This window comes from Nematolebias whitei, chromosome 16 (assembly GCF_014905685.2).
Source record: "Nematolebias whitei isolate Nwh7 chromosome 16, NemWhi1, whole genome shotgun sequence".
Taxonomy (NCBI): Eukaryota; Metazoa; Chordata; class Actinopteri; order Cyprinodontiformes; family Rivulidae; genus Nematolebias; species Nematolebias whitei.
Window position 1 is genome coordinate 41,324,911 of NC_056513.1, and position 17,039 is coordinate 41,341,949.

Sequence of the window (17,039 nt, forward strand, 5' to 3'; positions counted from 1 at the left end):
CCCCCCCCCCCCCCCCCCCCATTGGGGAGCGAAGACAGGGAAATGTAGATACCCTCAGTTCTATTTCATATAGGCTTCGCCCTTTAAGGCTGTCGCTGATGGTTTATCCCGTTATGCGCAGCATAAGCACTGAAAAAAAAATTAGTCCACGCCCACCTGCTGTGTGGGCCCCACCCGGTCCGTATAAATTACGTTAAGAGCGGGAAATCGGCTCCCATTTTTTCTTCAGCGAGCTAATATAGCACTGTCAGAAGAACAAAGAAGATAAATTGTGTAAATGACCAACCTTGTGAAGGATGCTTGGCCCGGCAGTCGACCTCCGGTCGTCCGGTGAGTTCTCCTCCCCGAGGAGAAGATGACAGCAGTCTTATTCCAAGGTAAGCGTCCGGGAACATTTCCCAGTGACAGGTCATTACACGCTGGACAACGCCATCTTGTGTTTTTCCTCTTATCGCCGACCCTCGGGGCGAACCGGATGGTTCCTCCGGGGCAAGGTGTGCTCAGCTGCAGCCCCCGCTGCTCATTCCCTCCCGGGGAGCGTAGTGTAGGTGGAGGGGGGCTGAGTGAATGCTCACCCCATCCCACCTCGTTTCGCATCGGCGATCACACCGCTCCCGGCCGACAGCGCCCTCAGGGGTTGCCCGGCGGAACCCGGGAGGAGGCTGACATGAAGGGACCCCTTTTTTCTACGTCCCTCGCCTTTTTCCCGCCAGTTCGGATGATCGGCGGAAAGGTTATTTTTTCACTGACGTGTTTTTCCAGGCAGCCGCAGTTAGCAACAACGTGCGCTGCTAGCATATAGCATGTCCAAGGGACTGAAGGCCGCAGACCTGCCTTGGAGACAAAGAACTCCTTCTGTAAGGCAACTGACGCTATTCCTCGGTTCCCTCCCCTGGAGCCAAGCCTCGCGGAAGCTTCCGGAGCGAAGCTGTCCAGGTCGGAGCAGCGTCCCGTCCCTCCGGAAGAACCAGACGGCGACCAAAGCTCTCCAATCGAGCCCACCGACGTGTTTTCAGGCAACCGCAGTTAGCAACAACATGCGCTGCTAGCATTTAGCATGTCGAAAAGGCTGGAGACCTCACACCTGCCGGAGGAGACAAAGAGCTCCCTGTGTAATCGGCAGACGCCATCCTCAACATGTGCGCCGCTCCCTCGGTTTGCCTGTCGAGGATTGTAGCATGGATGACGGTAATCCAACGTTCCATCTGGCTCCGTCACTCTCCATTGCTGCCGGAAAAGCTGCACAAAGACCGGATGGAGGGCCCCATCTCATCGGACGCGCTGTTCGGAAGCAGCTTGACGTCCATGCTGACGAATTCGAAGCAGTCGGAGGAGACGTCGGAAGCTGTACGCCATCTCATCAAGCCGCGCGGCTCATTCCGTCCTCCAGCCCGCTGGAGAGATCGTCGAAAGCAGAGGCAGAAACATCGACGCTCCACGGCAGCAGCAGCTTCGTCTCGCCCAGTTCCACCACCAGCCCCGCCCGCCAGAGACCACTCCTCCTCAGCCCGGCAGCCTGCACTTCAGCGTTTTCCCCAGAGATCGCCTGCAGACGGCGCTCGGAGCAAACAAACCGCAGAGCTCACGGGGGAGAAGTTTTAAGAAATGACGGTCTGCGGAGGATGTGTGTATAAATGACACAGGAATTGAATAAATGATTTTTCAAAGATCAAAATGCCTGTTTTTAGCCAGTCTGTAAGCTCGGATGAGCTCACAGCCGCTACACACACATCCTCCACTCATAAGAGCCGGTGTCCTTAAATAAAGGTTTTTTAAATCCACCGCCGCTCCTTCACATGCCCAGACGCTCACGTGACACCACGGTAAGCGAAATAACTTGTTGTCAATCAGACCCGCACGATCACCTCCCAACGGTGTTAACGCGCTCCCGAGCGAGACAAGCAGCCTCCATCCAACGGCACTGTGTCGATGATGCACGCACAGCTGCCCGGCGCTCACCGGCCCACATCGGGATAAATGTGGGACCGCAGGCCGGGTCCGGTGGAGGTCCCTGCTCTCAGCGAAAACAACACACGCCTCTCCTGTATGAACGCGAGTGGCCGTCATCCACCGCGTCCCAGCGATCAGCAGCTCACGGCGGCATAAGCATGAGACAGCTGAATGAATCTAATGACGGGCCCCGCCCTCAGCGAGAGCGGCGCGCGTCCCTCCAGAGGAAACGTGCGCTCCCGCGAGGCTCACAACCTTCACTTCATCAGCTGACACACGCCTCGCCTCAGCACACAGCTACCGCCCCGCCCGGACATGAAGGTTGGTCCGCGATCCAGTCACAGCGCGCGGGCGCGCGCAGAACAGCCCTTTCGAGAAAGCCTCGCCTTGGGTCACGCGGAAAACATTTCCGCGACGCATGACGGCGGTCGAGGCGGAGGTTTGGATGACATCCGTTCAAAACACGGCACATCATTTAAACGCACGTCCACTCCACGAACGTCACGCAGAGTGGTTAAAAACATGCTCACCGGACAGATGGATGGACAGAGTGTTATGCAAGGGTTACACGCTGCAGTTTGCAACCCGACCCCCTCCGTTCGGAGGAGTTATAGAGACGGTCCTGTCATCACCAGACCAAGTCTCAGCCTTAAATGCAGAAGTCCAAGAGCTTCTGATAAAAGGTGTAATCTCAAGAGTTCCCAACGAGGAGGAAAACACAGGGTTTTACTCACGCTACTTCCTGGTCCCCAAAAGGACCGGAGGGATGAGACCGATCCTGGATCTGTCAGCTTTCAACAAAGCGATCATGAACAGATTTTTTCACATGTTGATGAACAGACAGCTGTTGGACAACATCCAGGAAAACGACTGGTTTGTTTCCATCGTTTTAAAAGATGCCTATTTTCACACACCAATCATCCCAAAACACAGAAAATTTCTGCGTTTCGCCTTTCAAGGGATGAAGTACCAGTACAACAGGTTGCCTTTTTTGGGTACTCCCTCGCGCCTCGTACGTTCTCAAAGTGTGTGGAGACAGCCCTGCATCCACTGCACAAGCAGGGATGAGAGTTTTGTTTTACCTGGACGACCTGCTGCCCCTGTCTCACTCCAGACAGGAAGCATTGATACAGGCTCAGGTGTTAGCATCACACCTGCTAAATCTGGGTTTCGCCATAACTGGAAGAAGAGCTCGATTTTCCCGGCCCAGATAATTGTTATCTGGGAGTGGAATTAAACTCAATTACCATGACGGCTCGTTTATCACAAACAAGAATCGACACTCTAAAAACCAATTACGCCACGTAAGACCTGGCAAAGTGGTAACAGCTGTCTCCGTCATGAAGCTGTTGGGAATGACGTCATCAGCTCACACAGTGGTCCCGCTGGGTTTGTTACACATGAGACGCCTCCAGAGGTGGTTTACGCGTCTGCGTGTGGATCCAGTAAAACAAAAGAGACGGATGATCACTGTCCCTCCCTCCATGGGAGCAGACCTCCGACACTGGGGAAACACCCTGGCTCTGTCAGAGGGAGTCCCCGTCAGCAGACCCACGTCACGTGTCAGTCTTCACGGACACGTCTCTGTCAGGTTGGGGGGGGGAACATGCCTATCTCAAGCAGTAGGGGCGCTGTGGCCCCACCGCACATCAGCCCACATCAATGTTTTGGAGTGTCGCACAGTGCTGAATGTGATTCAACATTTTGCTCCCGTGCTACAGAATCAACACGTGTTGATTCACACAGACAACATGGTGACTGCTGCGTACATAAACCGCCAGGGGGGTGTGCGTTCAGCCCAGATGTTACACATTGCGCGGAAGCTACTGAGTTGGGTTCATCAAACCTGCTTTTATTAGAGCGGTTTACATATCCGATGTTCTGAACAGAGGGGCTGATGTGACGTCCAAGGGCGGCCCACGTTATGTGGACCGGATCCTCCATCCGGATCTGATGTTTTTCAGACACAGCAGAAGTTGGCAAAGCAGCTGTGGACCTGTTTGCGACGCGAGAAGAACGCGCAATGTCAACTACGGTTTTTTCCCTGAGCCCGCGAGACGATCCATCGTTGGGGGGGGACGCATTTGCTCACAGTCGGTGGCCCAAAACGCTTTTTACGCGTTTCTTTTCCCTCACCTCCTCTGTTTTTTACGGTCCATGAACCGAGTTCAGGAGGAGGGATTGACAGCTCTCCTGGTGGCTCCCGGCGTGTGAACGCACTATGGTTCCCAGGCCTGCAACGTCTGTTGTGGGGTCGCCGTGGAACTGTCGTGGAGGAAGGATGCTCTCCTTCAGGCAGGAGGAGCGACCAAGAGTTACCCAGAAATAGGTCAACACCGGTGGGTTTGACCGCTGAGCGGTCCCACTTAGAGGATGGGTCTCCCTCAGGAGATAGTGTGCACAATTCAAGATTCACGTGCTGCATCTACCACAGTTCTGTACACATCAAGGGTACGGCTTTTCAGCGCTGGTGTACAGAGAAGGTTTAGAGACCACTTCATGCTTTTTAGGCAGCGTGTCGTTTTTCTACAACACCTGATGGATAGGGAGTTGGCTTTCAGTACGCTTTAACGTACGTTGCAGCCATCTCTTCCTGCCACAAAGGGTTTGGAGACAGAACAGCTTTTAATCACCCGCTGATGAAGCGGTTTCTAAAAGGTGTTCAGAGATGTAGGCCTGTTTCATGCCCACTTGTTCCACAGTGGGATTTAACGCTGGTCCTGCGAGCCCTGATCAAAGCTTCAATTGAGCCTCTGGATCAGTTTTCATTTAAATTCTTGTCTCTTTAAACAGTCCTGCTGCTGGCTTTAACACCCGCTAAGAGGGTAAGTAATTATCTGCCCTCTCTGTTGTTTCGTCATGCCTTAGAATTAGGCTGACGGGCAGCTCAGCTGTTTTAAGACCAACCCAGCTTTTATGCCTAAAACATCACGAGCTCTTTTAAATCAAGAGTGATGTCGTTGGAGGGGTCTTTCCCCCCCCACAGATCAGAAGGGGAAGCATCTGTTCATCTTCTCTGCCCGGTGCAGGCGTTGACGTGTTACGTAACGCGCACAGCTGCAATGCGTTCAAATTCAACAATTGTTTGTGCATTATAGAGATGCTTCTGCAGGTCGCCGTTATCCATCCAGCGCTTGTCACACTGGCTGTGTGAGGCCTTTTTCTGAAGCCTACAGAGCATCAGATTTAGGGCCTCCTGTCAACCTCTAAGCACACTCGACCAGGGGTATCGCATCTTCGACTGCTCTGCATAATGGTATGTCAATGCAGGACATTTGCACTGCGGCTGCATGGTCAACACCCTGCTCATTTATTCGCTTTTACCTACGTGATGTAACGGCTCGTTCCATGACACATTCTGTCCTTAGTGCTCTAACAGAATGAATATTATTGTTCTCATGGAACTCTGTTTAAGCTCACTACTGTCTGCATGCATTACAGTGTGAGATGTTGTTTTCAGTCACAGTCGTGTCTGTGATTTTGGTTCTATTGTCACTAATCAGTTCATGATTATTGTTAACAATCAGTTCATTTGATTATTGATCAATTCATGGACATTAATCTGTTTATACTGTTCAGCCATGAACCAGTTGGTTCATGCCCCCCCCCCCCTCTTTTCAACTTCTTCTTCATGTTGAAAGTTTTTCCGGGGTATTCATGTTTGTCAGAACGCATAGTTACACAACATGCGTCTGTACATGGCACATAATTACGCGATGCGTAGTTTATGCACACGGGGAGCTGAGTGACAAGACGTTTTTTGGGCAAGCTTCCGCTTCTTACTGTGTTCGAATGGACCCAGTGAGGCGAGGACCACATCCGCTTCGCCCTTAAACCATCAGCGACAGCCTTAAAGGGCGAAGCCTATATGAAATAGAACGTTGGTTACGTACTGTAACCCCAGATTCTATGAATATAGGCGTAGCCCTTTAAGCGTCGGGCCTCACTGGCTCCTAAATGGCTGAAGAAAAAGCTATTTTGGGAGCCGATTTCCCGCTCTTAACGTAATTTATACGGACCGGGTGGGGCCCACACAGCAGGTGGGCGTGGACTAATTTTTTTTTCAGTGCTTATGCTGCGCATAACGGGATAAACCATCAGCGACAGCCTTAAAGGGCTACGCCTATATTCATAGAATCTGGGGTTACAGTACGTAACCAACGTCTGTCTGTGCATACTGTAAGCATGATAACTTGAAAAATGAGTGAGTTACCGACTTCCATTTTGATGTTGCTAAATTTAGACGCAAGAAAGTTTGCTTTGAAAATTGGGTTGTTGCATCAAAATCCAAGATGGCTTCCACCATATATGTAAAGATGTTAACCTTGAGAGGTGGATAATCTGGAAAGTAAGCAACACGCCACTTTCCATTTTGGTGTGTTCCACGGAGGAATGGTAACTATCAAAAATTGAGCTGTCAAGTCAAATTCCAAGATGGCCACCACCACACTCATTTGATTAAACTATGCTTTCTAGTTTTTATAATGCTTAAAATATAGTCTCCTCAAATGACTGGGGTGGCCGAAGATTAATTTATAGTGGCCAAGGCCCCCACTGGCCACTCCCTGGCTCCGTCATCGCACCTGGAAAAACTACAAACAAATAAATAAATAAACAAATAATTGGATGGATGGATGGATGGATGGATGGATGGATGGATGGATGGATGGCTTTCCTTTGGTAAAGTTATCAATGTTTTAAAGTGTATAAATGTATTCTGTTTTATTCTCACTTCTTATAAAAGTCTTTTTCTTTATTAGATGCTCAAGTTTTTTTGAAACTTCGTCTCAGGTTTCCAAGGATCAACAAGGAGTCTTTGCTGCCCGTTGCCACAAGTATGGGGATGAGCGGTGAGAACGAAGAGGCCTGGTACCCCCCGGGTCACGGGGACATTTATGCCAGCTTCTACAACTCGGGGCTGCTGGACAAACTCCTCTCTGAGGGACGAGAGTACATCTTCGTGTCCAACATCGACAACCTGGGTGCCACCGTCGACCTGTTCATCCTCCACCACCTGATGAGTCAGCCGGCCGACAGGCGCTGCGAGTTCATCATGGAGGTCACAGACAAGACCAGAGCTGACGTGAAGGTGAGTCCTACCGCTGAGATGTGGTCTTCTTTAGGTGGGAGGGGCTTCTGCTGGACTGCTTTCAGCACCGCCGCCTTCTTCCTGCCTGCAGGGTGGAACTCTGATCCAGTACGAGGACCATCTGAGGCTGCTGGAGATCGCTCAGGTCCCCAAGGCCCACGTTGACGAGTTCAAGTCTGTCACCAAATTCAAAATCTTCAACACCAACAACCTGTGGATCTCTCTTCCCGCCATCAAGAGGCTGCAGGAGCAGAACTGCATGGACATGGAGATCATTGTCAACCCAAAGGTGAAAGACTTCACATCAGGAAGCCTTTTAGGAACAAAGGTCTCCTGTTGATTATTATACATGTTTTATTCTAATCAGTTAATACCTCGACCCAGAGCCTTCAGAAAAGTTTTTTAGAAACGGAACAATCAAATGATAATTTGTTTTAAGACTCCTTAAATAATGACCATAGAGGGTTTTTTTGTTGAGTCTGTGTGAACTTTGAATATTTGGACCCCCCGCAGACCCTGGATGGTGGTCTGAATGTCATCCAGTTGGAGACGGCTGTGGGCGCTGCCATCAAGAGCTTCAAGAACGCCATGGGGGTGAACGTACCGCGCAGCCGCTTCCTGCCGGTGAAGACGTCGTCTGACCTGCTGCTGGTGATGTCCAACCTGTACAGCCTGGACGCCGGCTCGCTCACCATGAGCAAGAAGAGGGAGTTCCCCACGACGCCACATGTCAAGCTGGGCAGCTCCTTCACAAAGGTCTGGAACCTTCAAAACCTTAGCTGCTCACCAAGACCCCTCTGAGTCATGATCAGTCAGCATCATGTGGTGTGCCTCATACATAAGACACATACTAAAACAGATGGTTTTAGGACCAGTTTACTTTACTCAGGTATTTTTGTCCTGTTTATATATTTCGCTTCATCAGCACGTCCTAACAAAAATGCTGTAATACCAGCGCCGGACCACTAGGTGGCAAAGTATCGTTAAAAACTGCTTCAGCGTTGTGTCCTCTGGACAGATTCTTGTTGAAACGTTTCGTCCTTTATCTAAAAGAGCTACAACAAACTCAGTCTTATAAGCAGCACCTTCTCATAGTGGATCAACCAGTTTGTTGTTGACAGCCAAAATTAGCTGGTCACATGCTAATGGAGGACCATCAGCCCAACGACAGACTATTAGTGCTATGATGGCCTTCACAGAGGGCTGAGTGATGCAGCAGCATCAATCTGCAGCATTATTGAGCAGCATCAGGATGCTTCAGTGTTTTGGTTTCTCAAAGTGTGCGTCCACAGAACAGGCTGTTACACTGTCATGTCTGAAAAACTCTGTTTTACACCTTCACAGAGGCACCACACCCTAAGTGGCAGGACTGGCAAATCTATGCAGAAAAACTGCAACTTATACACAAATACAGTACACCAGAAGAACAAACTTGTCTAAGCTCTGTATTTTCATGATGTCCTGTTTACTGAAGATCCAGCTGGTTGGAGCATCCTGTCATGTCGTTCCTCCTGCAGCAGATAACCAAGATGGGATGTTAACGGAGAGGCTCAGCTGAGAGGATTCTGCCATCTCATTCTTTTATTATACATTTTGTTTTGCAGGTCCAGGACTTTCTGAGAAGGTTTGAAAACATCCCTGACATGTTGGAGTTGGACCATCTCACCGTATCAGGAGACGTGACCTTCGGAAAGAACGTCTCTCTGAAAGTAAACGACTTTTAAAGATGCAGAAAATTATTTTTTTTAAGGAAACTCTACGCCTCATTTTGTTAAATGAAGACTTCCTTACTGAAGTGAAACTAACGTCACACAGATGGTTGCTGCCATCTTGTGCTCGTCAACAGTAAGTCCAGTCTAACTGATAGAAATGGGACCAACTTATAAACGTGTAGTTTAAAACTGTAAAACTCAGAATAAATTAAAGCATCTTATTTTACAGTTTGGTCTCGCCATGCAAGTCTTAGTGTACTGTAACACATTTTTACTCCTGTGCAGTCACTGAACAGCAAACAGAGTCCTAGAGCGGAACAAAAAGTGCACCTGAAAAGGAAGAAGCGGGTTAAAGATATGGATGGATGGATGGATGGATGGATGGATGGATGGATGCATGGATGGATTAACAGAGTATAATTTTAAAAAAAAGCACCAAATGTAGCACAGACTGGCTTAATGAGACAAAACAAACCATCCATCAACTTTTACCCACTTCTTCCTTTTTGGATCTTGGGGGTCACTGGTGTTCATGTCCAGCCATCACTGTGGGAGAGGTGGGGGACACCCTGGACAGGTCTCCAGTCCATCACAGGGACACATAGAGACAACCAACCATTCACTCTCTCACACCTAGGGACAATTTAGAGTTACCAATCAGTCTAACATGCATGTTTTTAGTCTGTGGGAAGAAGCTGAAGTACCCGGAGAAAACCCACGCAGCACAGAGAGAACATGCAAACTTCACCCAGAAAGGTCCCTGGCTGGGATTTGAACTGGCAACCTTCTTGCTGAGAGGCAACAGCTCAACCAACAGAGCCACCATGCTATCCAGAAGACCAAACATACTGGATTATTTATTACGAACATGGATTAAAACAGAAACTTTTTAATGCATCAGGAGTGTTATTTCTGTGACCAGAGCAACAACAAACCAGTTATCCTTTAAAATACCAGTTTACAATAAAGTTTTCTCCTTCCACCAGGGAACTGTCATCATCATCGCAAATCACGGTGACAGGATTGACATTCCAGCTGGAGCGATGCTGGAGAACAAGATCGTGTCCGGAAACCTGAGGATCCTCGACCACTGAGGGTCGCTGGAGAAGAATGATGAAGACCAGACTCGTCCTCTTCGGTTCTCCAGCCAGCGCTCTGTTACTGTGTGACGAGTGTTTCAAACAGGAAGTGTCAATGTTAAGGTCAAGGGTCAGATTGATCCCGACTCACTCTGCAGGTCCTCATGAAGGAACATGCCGTTACTGCAGATCCACACTCAGACTTTCAATAAAACTGCAACATGGCTCAGATCTGTGGTTTATTCAGGAAGCTTTACTTTTAGTCTGTGCACGCTTGTGTTAGCACAATATTTCGTAAACCACTGGAAAGATTTAATGAAATAAAAACATACCTCTACCAGTCCTTCATTTTTGGAGTCAACCCAACTCAAGATGGCCACAGTCAGTGGATATTAGCCGGTACATGCGTCTATAACTCAGTTACAGACATGAAGCTGTGATGTGGAGTGGTGGTAGTTGAGTCATCCTTAACATGCTCCAAGCTTCAACAGATTATACAACACTATCTGTTAAAATATTGTTCTGCAAAGTCCATTTTCTGATTAACTATTTTAATTTATCAAGCTGATTTTTTTTTCCTGGACTAATTAACGATTTAAAAACTATTCGAGCCAAAAATAAAAGCACAAATGATGTTTTACGTCTTATGCTGATATCAATTCTGTCATCCAGGAAATGGCAAATCCCCCTCAAAAATTAAATAAAACAATTTTTTTCTAAAGTTATTTTGAAAAAAGACCCCGGAGCAGACCCAGAACTCTCAGGAGGGACCGTGTGGCCTCTCTGGTCTTGGAGCACAAAGTCCGACATGTTGGGACACCTGGACTCAAACTAAGATGAAAGTTTTTCAGCTGCTCTGATTCATAACCTCCACTCTGATTATGTCATTACATTTAGGAAGTACTAAGTATTTGCTCACTTAGTGAGTACTGTAGTTTTTCTAGATGGGAAAACATAAAAGCTACAGAATTATCTGCTTTTTGTTGAAACAATAAAAACATTAACTGCAGGACAAAATGTTGCTTCATAATCCCATTTTATTCACAGCAGCTTGAAAGAACTGAACATCTACTGGACTCTGACGCATGCTGCAGGACTCTCTCACACACACTCTGACACACACACTCTCACTCACACGCACACACACACACACTCACACACACACACTGCGTTGCAGAGCTGACGGGTCGTTTCTGACAGCAGATCAAAAGGAGGCACTTCTGAAGCAGACACTGACAGTTTCTGAGTGTTGGACAGGAAACGGCTGTGCTCGATAAAATTCTAGTTTTCCGACTTCAAAATGTGACTGACTGCACGTGCACGCGCACGCACGCACCATCAGAGTTCACAATAATCTTGAACCTATTCAACAGCTTCATCGTCCCACTACAGAAACAACAAAAACGAGCACCTTGAGTTCTGATCAGGGAACCTCTGGTTCCAGTCATCCAGTTTATTGGGGAGTTAAACTACGACAGCTTATGGGCTGTGGACCAGTAGCTCGGTGGTCAGTGCTGTGGTCTTGCAATCTTGAGGCTGCGGGCTCAAGCCCAGGTTGCACCAGGAAGGGTATCCGGCGTAAAACAATAGTCAACTCGCTCGCCGTGTCCCCTGAAGAAGCAACCAAAGCCTGATGTGTTCCAGCTGCTGCACAGACGACACATTTATCTGAAGTCAGAGCAGGAACGAGTGTTCGACGACAACAGAACGTAGAAACTGCAGTCCGGTTTAGAAAAAGCTCGTGTTTGATTTAAAGAACTGCATGCGAGCCGACCGAAGGAGAAAAAGATGCACGAGAAAAAAATCATTTTCTGTTTGATCTGAATTCTTCACATCAACTAAAATTACTTCATGATCTGTAAACAGCTGCACTGGTTCTCACTCGATTCATCGCTGCGCTTTAACCCTTTAACTGCTGGGGATTCTGGGAAACTGACGGCTCTTCACAGCCGCCAGCTTCACCACGTCAGAGATGTAAGGAGGAAAGAAAATTATATTTTTCTCTTTCACTCTCAAACAAAAATATTCTTGAGCTACGGAACACGATGAAGAATAGTGAACAGCTGCTCCTGGTGCTCCACGTCGCCTAACAAAACAAAAACAACTGATCATCCCTAAAGAAGACGGCAAGATGCATGATTGGTTGAAGAGCACGTCAGAAAGTTGACCTTTGGTAGCAACAGGATGAGGTTTGTGATGCGTTCACAGTCCAGAGGTTTAAATTCTTCAGGACCAAGGTTCCTTCAACACAAGTCCTGGAAACGTATGGAGAATATAAAAATAGAGGGAAACCCCTTCATCTTCATCACCTTCATCACAGCCCGCTGGAGACAAAGTCCACCAAAGTCACAATGTTCCCAAAAGGACAGAAAAATAAATTACCCCACCACCATCATCATCATCCACAGCCTCCTTGAAAAGTCTCCAGTAATTTATTGTATTTCGTTGCACAGTGAGGGGAGGCGGCTGCAGGTTTAAGGAGGTTTCCCTGTTTCCTGATCAAGTCTTCCACGCTGTGGAAGTTCAGCTTGCTGCTGCTGATCTTCACCCAGTTCAGTGGTTTGGGGCGTCTTGTGCCCTCCTCAGGTGGCTGCTGATAGTCAAGGTCGCCCCCGGTCAGTCTACGGGTTTGTTCCGGATGTCAAGACTCCGCCCCCTTCATCACCTCTTCTGCTCCCAGATTTCCACCATGCTCAGGTCAAGTCGTTCGAGGCTCCTCAGTGCTTGGATGTTCTCCGTGTAGAAGGCCACGTCCACCACCACCAGCCTGCAGACAGCAAGTTACAACGTTTATGTATCAGAGTCAGAGATTCTTTATTGTTGGTCCACAGGGTCCCAGTTACATCCAACAATAAAAATGTAAAAGAAAAACAATGATAACATCTAAGATACGAACTAAGAAAAACATCAACTAAATATACACTAAGCACTAATGAGCATAAAAACATTACGTCGAACAGCAGCATGAACATGAGTCTGTGAGCAGATGAGCACGCATGAACACATCAACATGAAACAGATCAGCAGCAGCATGAAACAGATCAGCAGCAACATGATGTGATTTTTTTTTTCACTGATTATTCTAGTTAGAGATTCATGAGTCTAACAGCCTCAGGGTAGAAGCTGTTCCTCAGTCTAGTGGTTCTACACTTAATGCTCCTCAACCTCCTTCCTGAGAGGAGTGGGGCAAAAAGTGTGTGTGCTGGGTGAGTGGGGTCCTTCATGATGCAGGTGGCCCTCTTCCTGCATCTGGAGGTGTAGATGTCTGTGATGGTGGGGAGACTGACGGATCTGTGGTGGAAGTGGTCTCCAGCTACAAGTACTTGGGTGTACACATGAATGACAACCTCAGCTGGAGCAACAACACCACCAGCCTGATCAAGAAAGCTCATCAGAGACTCTACTTCCTCAGGTGGCTGAGAAGAGCTGGTCTGGAAGCTCAGTCCTCACCTCCTTCTACAGGTGTGCAGTGGAGAGCATCCTGTGCTCCAGCATCAACATGTGGCATGGAGGCTGCACAGCTGCAGAAAGAAAAGCTTTGCAGAGAGTGGTGAAGGCTGCACAGAAATCTGTTGGAATCAGTCTCCCCACCATCACAGACATCTACACCTCCAGATGCAGGAAGAGGGCCACCTGCATCATGAAGGACCCCACTCACCCAGCACACACACTTTTTGCCCCACTCCCCTCAGGAAGGAGGTTGAGGAGCATTAAGTGTAGAACCACTAGACTGAGGAACAGCTTCTACCCTGAGGCTGTTAGACTCATGAATCTCTAACCAGAATAATCACTGTGAAAAATCACATCATGTTGCTGCTGATCTGTTTCATGTTGCTGCTGATCTGTTTCAATGTTGATGTGTTCATACGTGCTCATCTGCTCACAGACTCATGTTCATGTTTGTGCTGATGTTCAATGTTTTATGTTATGAGTGCTTAGTGTATATTTAGTTGATGTTTTTCTTGGTTCATATCTTAGATGTTATTACTGTTTTTCTTATACATTTTATTGTTGGATGTAACTGGGACCCCGTCTACATAATTTCACTCCACCACATGAGGTGCGAATGACAATAAAGAAACTCTGACTCTGATTAATAACTCTGTTCCTGTATCAAATAAGCACGAGATCCTGAACTGTCTCAACAAACATTTTGTTGCTTCTGGTTCTTTATTTGACACAGTTACTAACAGAAAATCAGCCACTTCACTTAATAACCAAACTTCTACAAATCAAATCCCTCCTACAAGTCAATCCTCAGTTAATCACAGCTTCTCTTTTTCTCCATTCTCAGTCAGTGAGGTCAATAAACTGTTAAAATATCTTGACCCTAAAAAATCTGCAGGTCCAGATGAACTTCCACCTTATTTCTTAAGGCTGGCTGCTCATATCATCACAGTCCCTGTGACCCACATCTTCAATCTCTCCATAAGACAAAACTCCATCCAGACACTTGGAAAACAGCCTTTGTTTTTCCTTTGCTGAAGGGAGGAGACACCCCCCCCCCTCACTGAACAACTATCGACCAATCTCTAAACTCTGCATTTTAGCCAAGGTTCTAGAAAAACTGATAAACTCTCAAATCAAAAATTACCTGGACTCATTTAACATCTTACCTCCACATCAATCTGGTTTCAGGAAACAACACAGCACAACCACTGCTTCACTGAAGGTTCTTAATGACGTTGTTGAAGCACTGGATGCTAAAGATTATTGTGCTGCACTTTTCTTAGACCTGTCTAAAGATTCTGACACTGTGGATCAAAACATCTTGTGTCATAAACTCTCAGAAAACTCTCAGACTACTGCAACTCCCTTCTTTATGGCCTCCCCAACAAATCTCTCCAGAAGCTGCAATTGGTCCAGAACTCAGCTGCCCGTGTCATCACTCAAACCTCCTCCTACAACCACATCACTCCAGTCCTGCAGCAGCTCCACTGGCTCCCGGTTAAATCACGCATCGTCTTCAAAATTCTTCTTCTCACTTTCAAAGCTATCCACAACCTTTCCCCTCCGTACCTATCTGACCTCCTACACATCTCCATCCCCTCTCGCTCTCTCAGATCCTCCTCTTCACTACACCTCCATGTACCCTCTGCCCGCCTCTCCACCATGGGGAGCAGGGCCTTCACCTGCTCTGCCCCTCATCTCTAGAACTCTCTGCCCCCTGACTTAAGAAACACCACCTCTCTTTCTCTATTCAAGACTGCTCTGAAAACACATCTCTTTAGACTCGCTTATCCTTAACTTTGCTGTATGTATTTTATATTCTTTATGTATTTTATATTATGTATGTATTTTATATTCTTTATATATTCTATATTCTTTATATATTTTATATTATTTATTCCTGTTGATCTTTGTTCTTAATGTAAAGTGTCCTTGGGTGTCATGAAAGGCGCTTTTTAAATAAAATGATGATTATTATTATTATTATAGAAATTGGTTTCTGAGATCACACCATTAGTTGGTTCTCTATCTCTCAGACCGGAGGCAATGTGTTCAACATAATGGTACTTCCTCCCATTATTTAACAGTCAACAATGGTGTACCACAAGGATCAGTCTTAGGTCGCACACTCATCACAATGGTAATGTAGGTCAAAGCATCCTTGACACATCCTTACATTTCTATATTGATGACACAGTTGTTTGTTGTTGAGCTAAAACAGTTGCTAAGGCTCTCCAGCTTTTCCAATCCGCTTTTGACATCATCCAGTCAGATTTGCTCTGCCTCAAATTTGTCTTAAATGCCAATAAAACCAAAGGGATGCTTTTTTTCAAACAGGAAGTTGGACCCAGCAGTTCTTTCTTCGATTTCATCCTCAAATGGTGTCCCTATCGAGTTTGTCGATTCCTACAAATATTTGAGTATCTTGGTCGATTCGCATCTCTCTTTGAAGCTCCATGTGGAAAACTTGGTAAAGAAACTGAAAGTTAAACTGGGTTTCTTTTTCAGAAACAGATCCTGTCTAACTCTGAATGCTAGGAAACGCCTTGTATCTGTGACTTTCCTTCCCTCCATTGATTACGGTGACATTATTTACATGAACGCTCCTACAAGAACCCTGCTGTCTATAATGGTGCACAAAAATTCATAACTGGCTGTAACTACCGTACCCACCACTGCACTGCATTCACTGGTTAACTGGTCATATTAACTTAACACAGACTCTCTCACTGGTACATTTTCATCTTTAAATCACTTCTTGGTCTGCTGCCTTCATACATCTCCTCCTACATGTCTCTGCGTGAGTGCAGCTACAGCGTGCGCTCTCAGGACATTATTACCTGCAGTGTTCCCTCAGTGAGGACTGAACTTGGCAAAAGGGCCTTCTCCTACTCTGCTCCTGTTTCCTGGAATACCTTGCAAAAAGATCTGAATTTCTTGACCTTGACCTCTCTAAGTGGCTTCAAACATCTGCTAAGTTCATGGCAAAAACTAACACAAACATATTCCTGTATTTAGTATTTTATATTGCTTAATAATTTAGCTGTTTTTTTTGTTTATATAATTTTCTTCCATCTTTTTTTCAATTTATATGCCTTCTTTTAAGATTGTCTACTGTTGTCATCTGTGTTCTTTGTTTAAATCGGGTCTCTCTTGTAAATGAGTTCTCGAGGCTCAATGAGACTAACCTGTAGAAATAAAGGATGAATGAAAACCAAAGCACCAAGCTGGAAAGACATCAGCAATGACCTTAGAGAATCAACAGCTGCTGCTCCTCATTGTTTCAACTATTTGGAGTTAATCATTCTGCAGTGATAAAGATTATTCATGTTTAGGACAGCTGTCAATCTTCCCAGGAGTAGATGTCTCAGCAAATTCACTCTAAGGTCAGACTGTGCACTTCTCAAGAGAAATGAGCTCCACCTCAGACTCTATAGGCCTCAGTTAGCAGGGTAAAGGTCAAAGTTCATGACAGGACAATTACAAACAGACTAAAGTATTTTGTTTTCTTTTTTTGGGGGGGTGGGGGGGGTGGGTGTTGAGTGTTTTTATTCTAAAACAAAACAAACATGGCGGCACAGCTCAGGTTTATGAATTTTTGTCTGAATGAACTGAGACTTTTAAAATAAAGTCCTTGGAAAATATGAGACCAAAGTAGAGATGTTTACCCATAATGCACAGCACCGTTAGACAAAAACCAAACATAGCGTATGAGCACAAACACCTCACACTGCACTGTGGTTAAGTGGCTGAAGGTTT

The 17,039-nt window shown here is 46.6% G+C and overlaps 2 protein-coding genes across 3 annotated transcripts in view; one reads left to right on the forward strand and one right to left on the reverse strand.

The window, feature by feature from the left end:
* LOC119422617 (UTP--glucose-1-phosphate uridylyltransferase) overlaps positions 1-10,167 on the forward strand; it is a 31,302-nt gene extending 21,135 nt beyond the window's left edge. For both annotated transcript variants that reach the window (XM_037690003.1, XM_037690002.1), the window contains exons 6-10: positions 6,742-7,039; positions 7,131-7,328; positions 7,553-7,795; positions 8,644-8,748; positions 9,738-10,167. In XM_037690003.1, the coding sequence (XP_037545931.1) occupies positions 6,742-7,039; positions 7,131-7,328; positions 7,553-7,795; positions 8,644-8,748; positions 9,738-9,845 (952 nt within the window). In that variant the 3' untranslated portion in view covers positions 9,846-10,167. The remainder of the gene's footprint in view (positions 1-6,741; positions 7,040-7,130; positions 7,329-7,552; positions 7,796-8,643; positions 8,749-9,737) is intronic.
* A 1,939-nt stretch (positions 10,168-12,106) lies between these two features.
* The window catches only part of vps54 (VPS54 subunit of GARP complex), a 44,409-nt gene continuing 39,476 nt past the window's right edge, over positions 12,107-17,039 (reverse strand). The window contains exon 19 of the mRNA XM_037689902.1: positions 12,107-12,597. Coding sequence (XP_037545830.1) covers positions 12,492-12,597 — 106 coding nt within the window. The 3' untranslated portion in view covers positions 12,107-12,491. The remainder of the gene's footprint in view (positions 12,598-17,039) is intronic.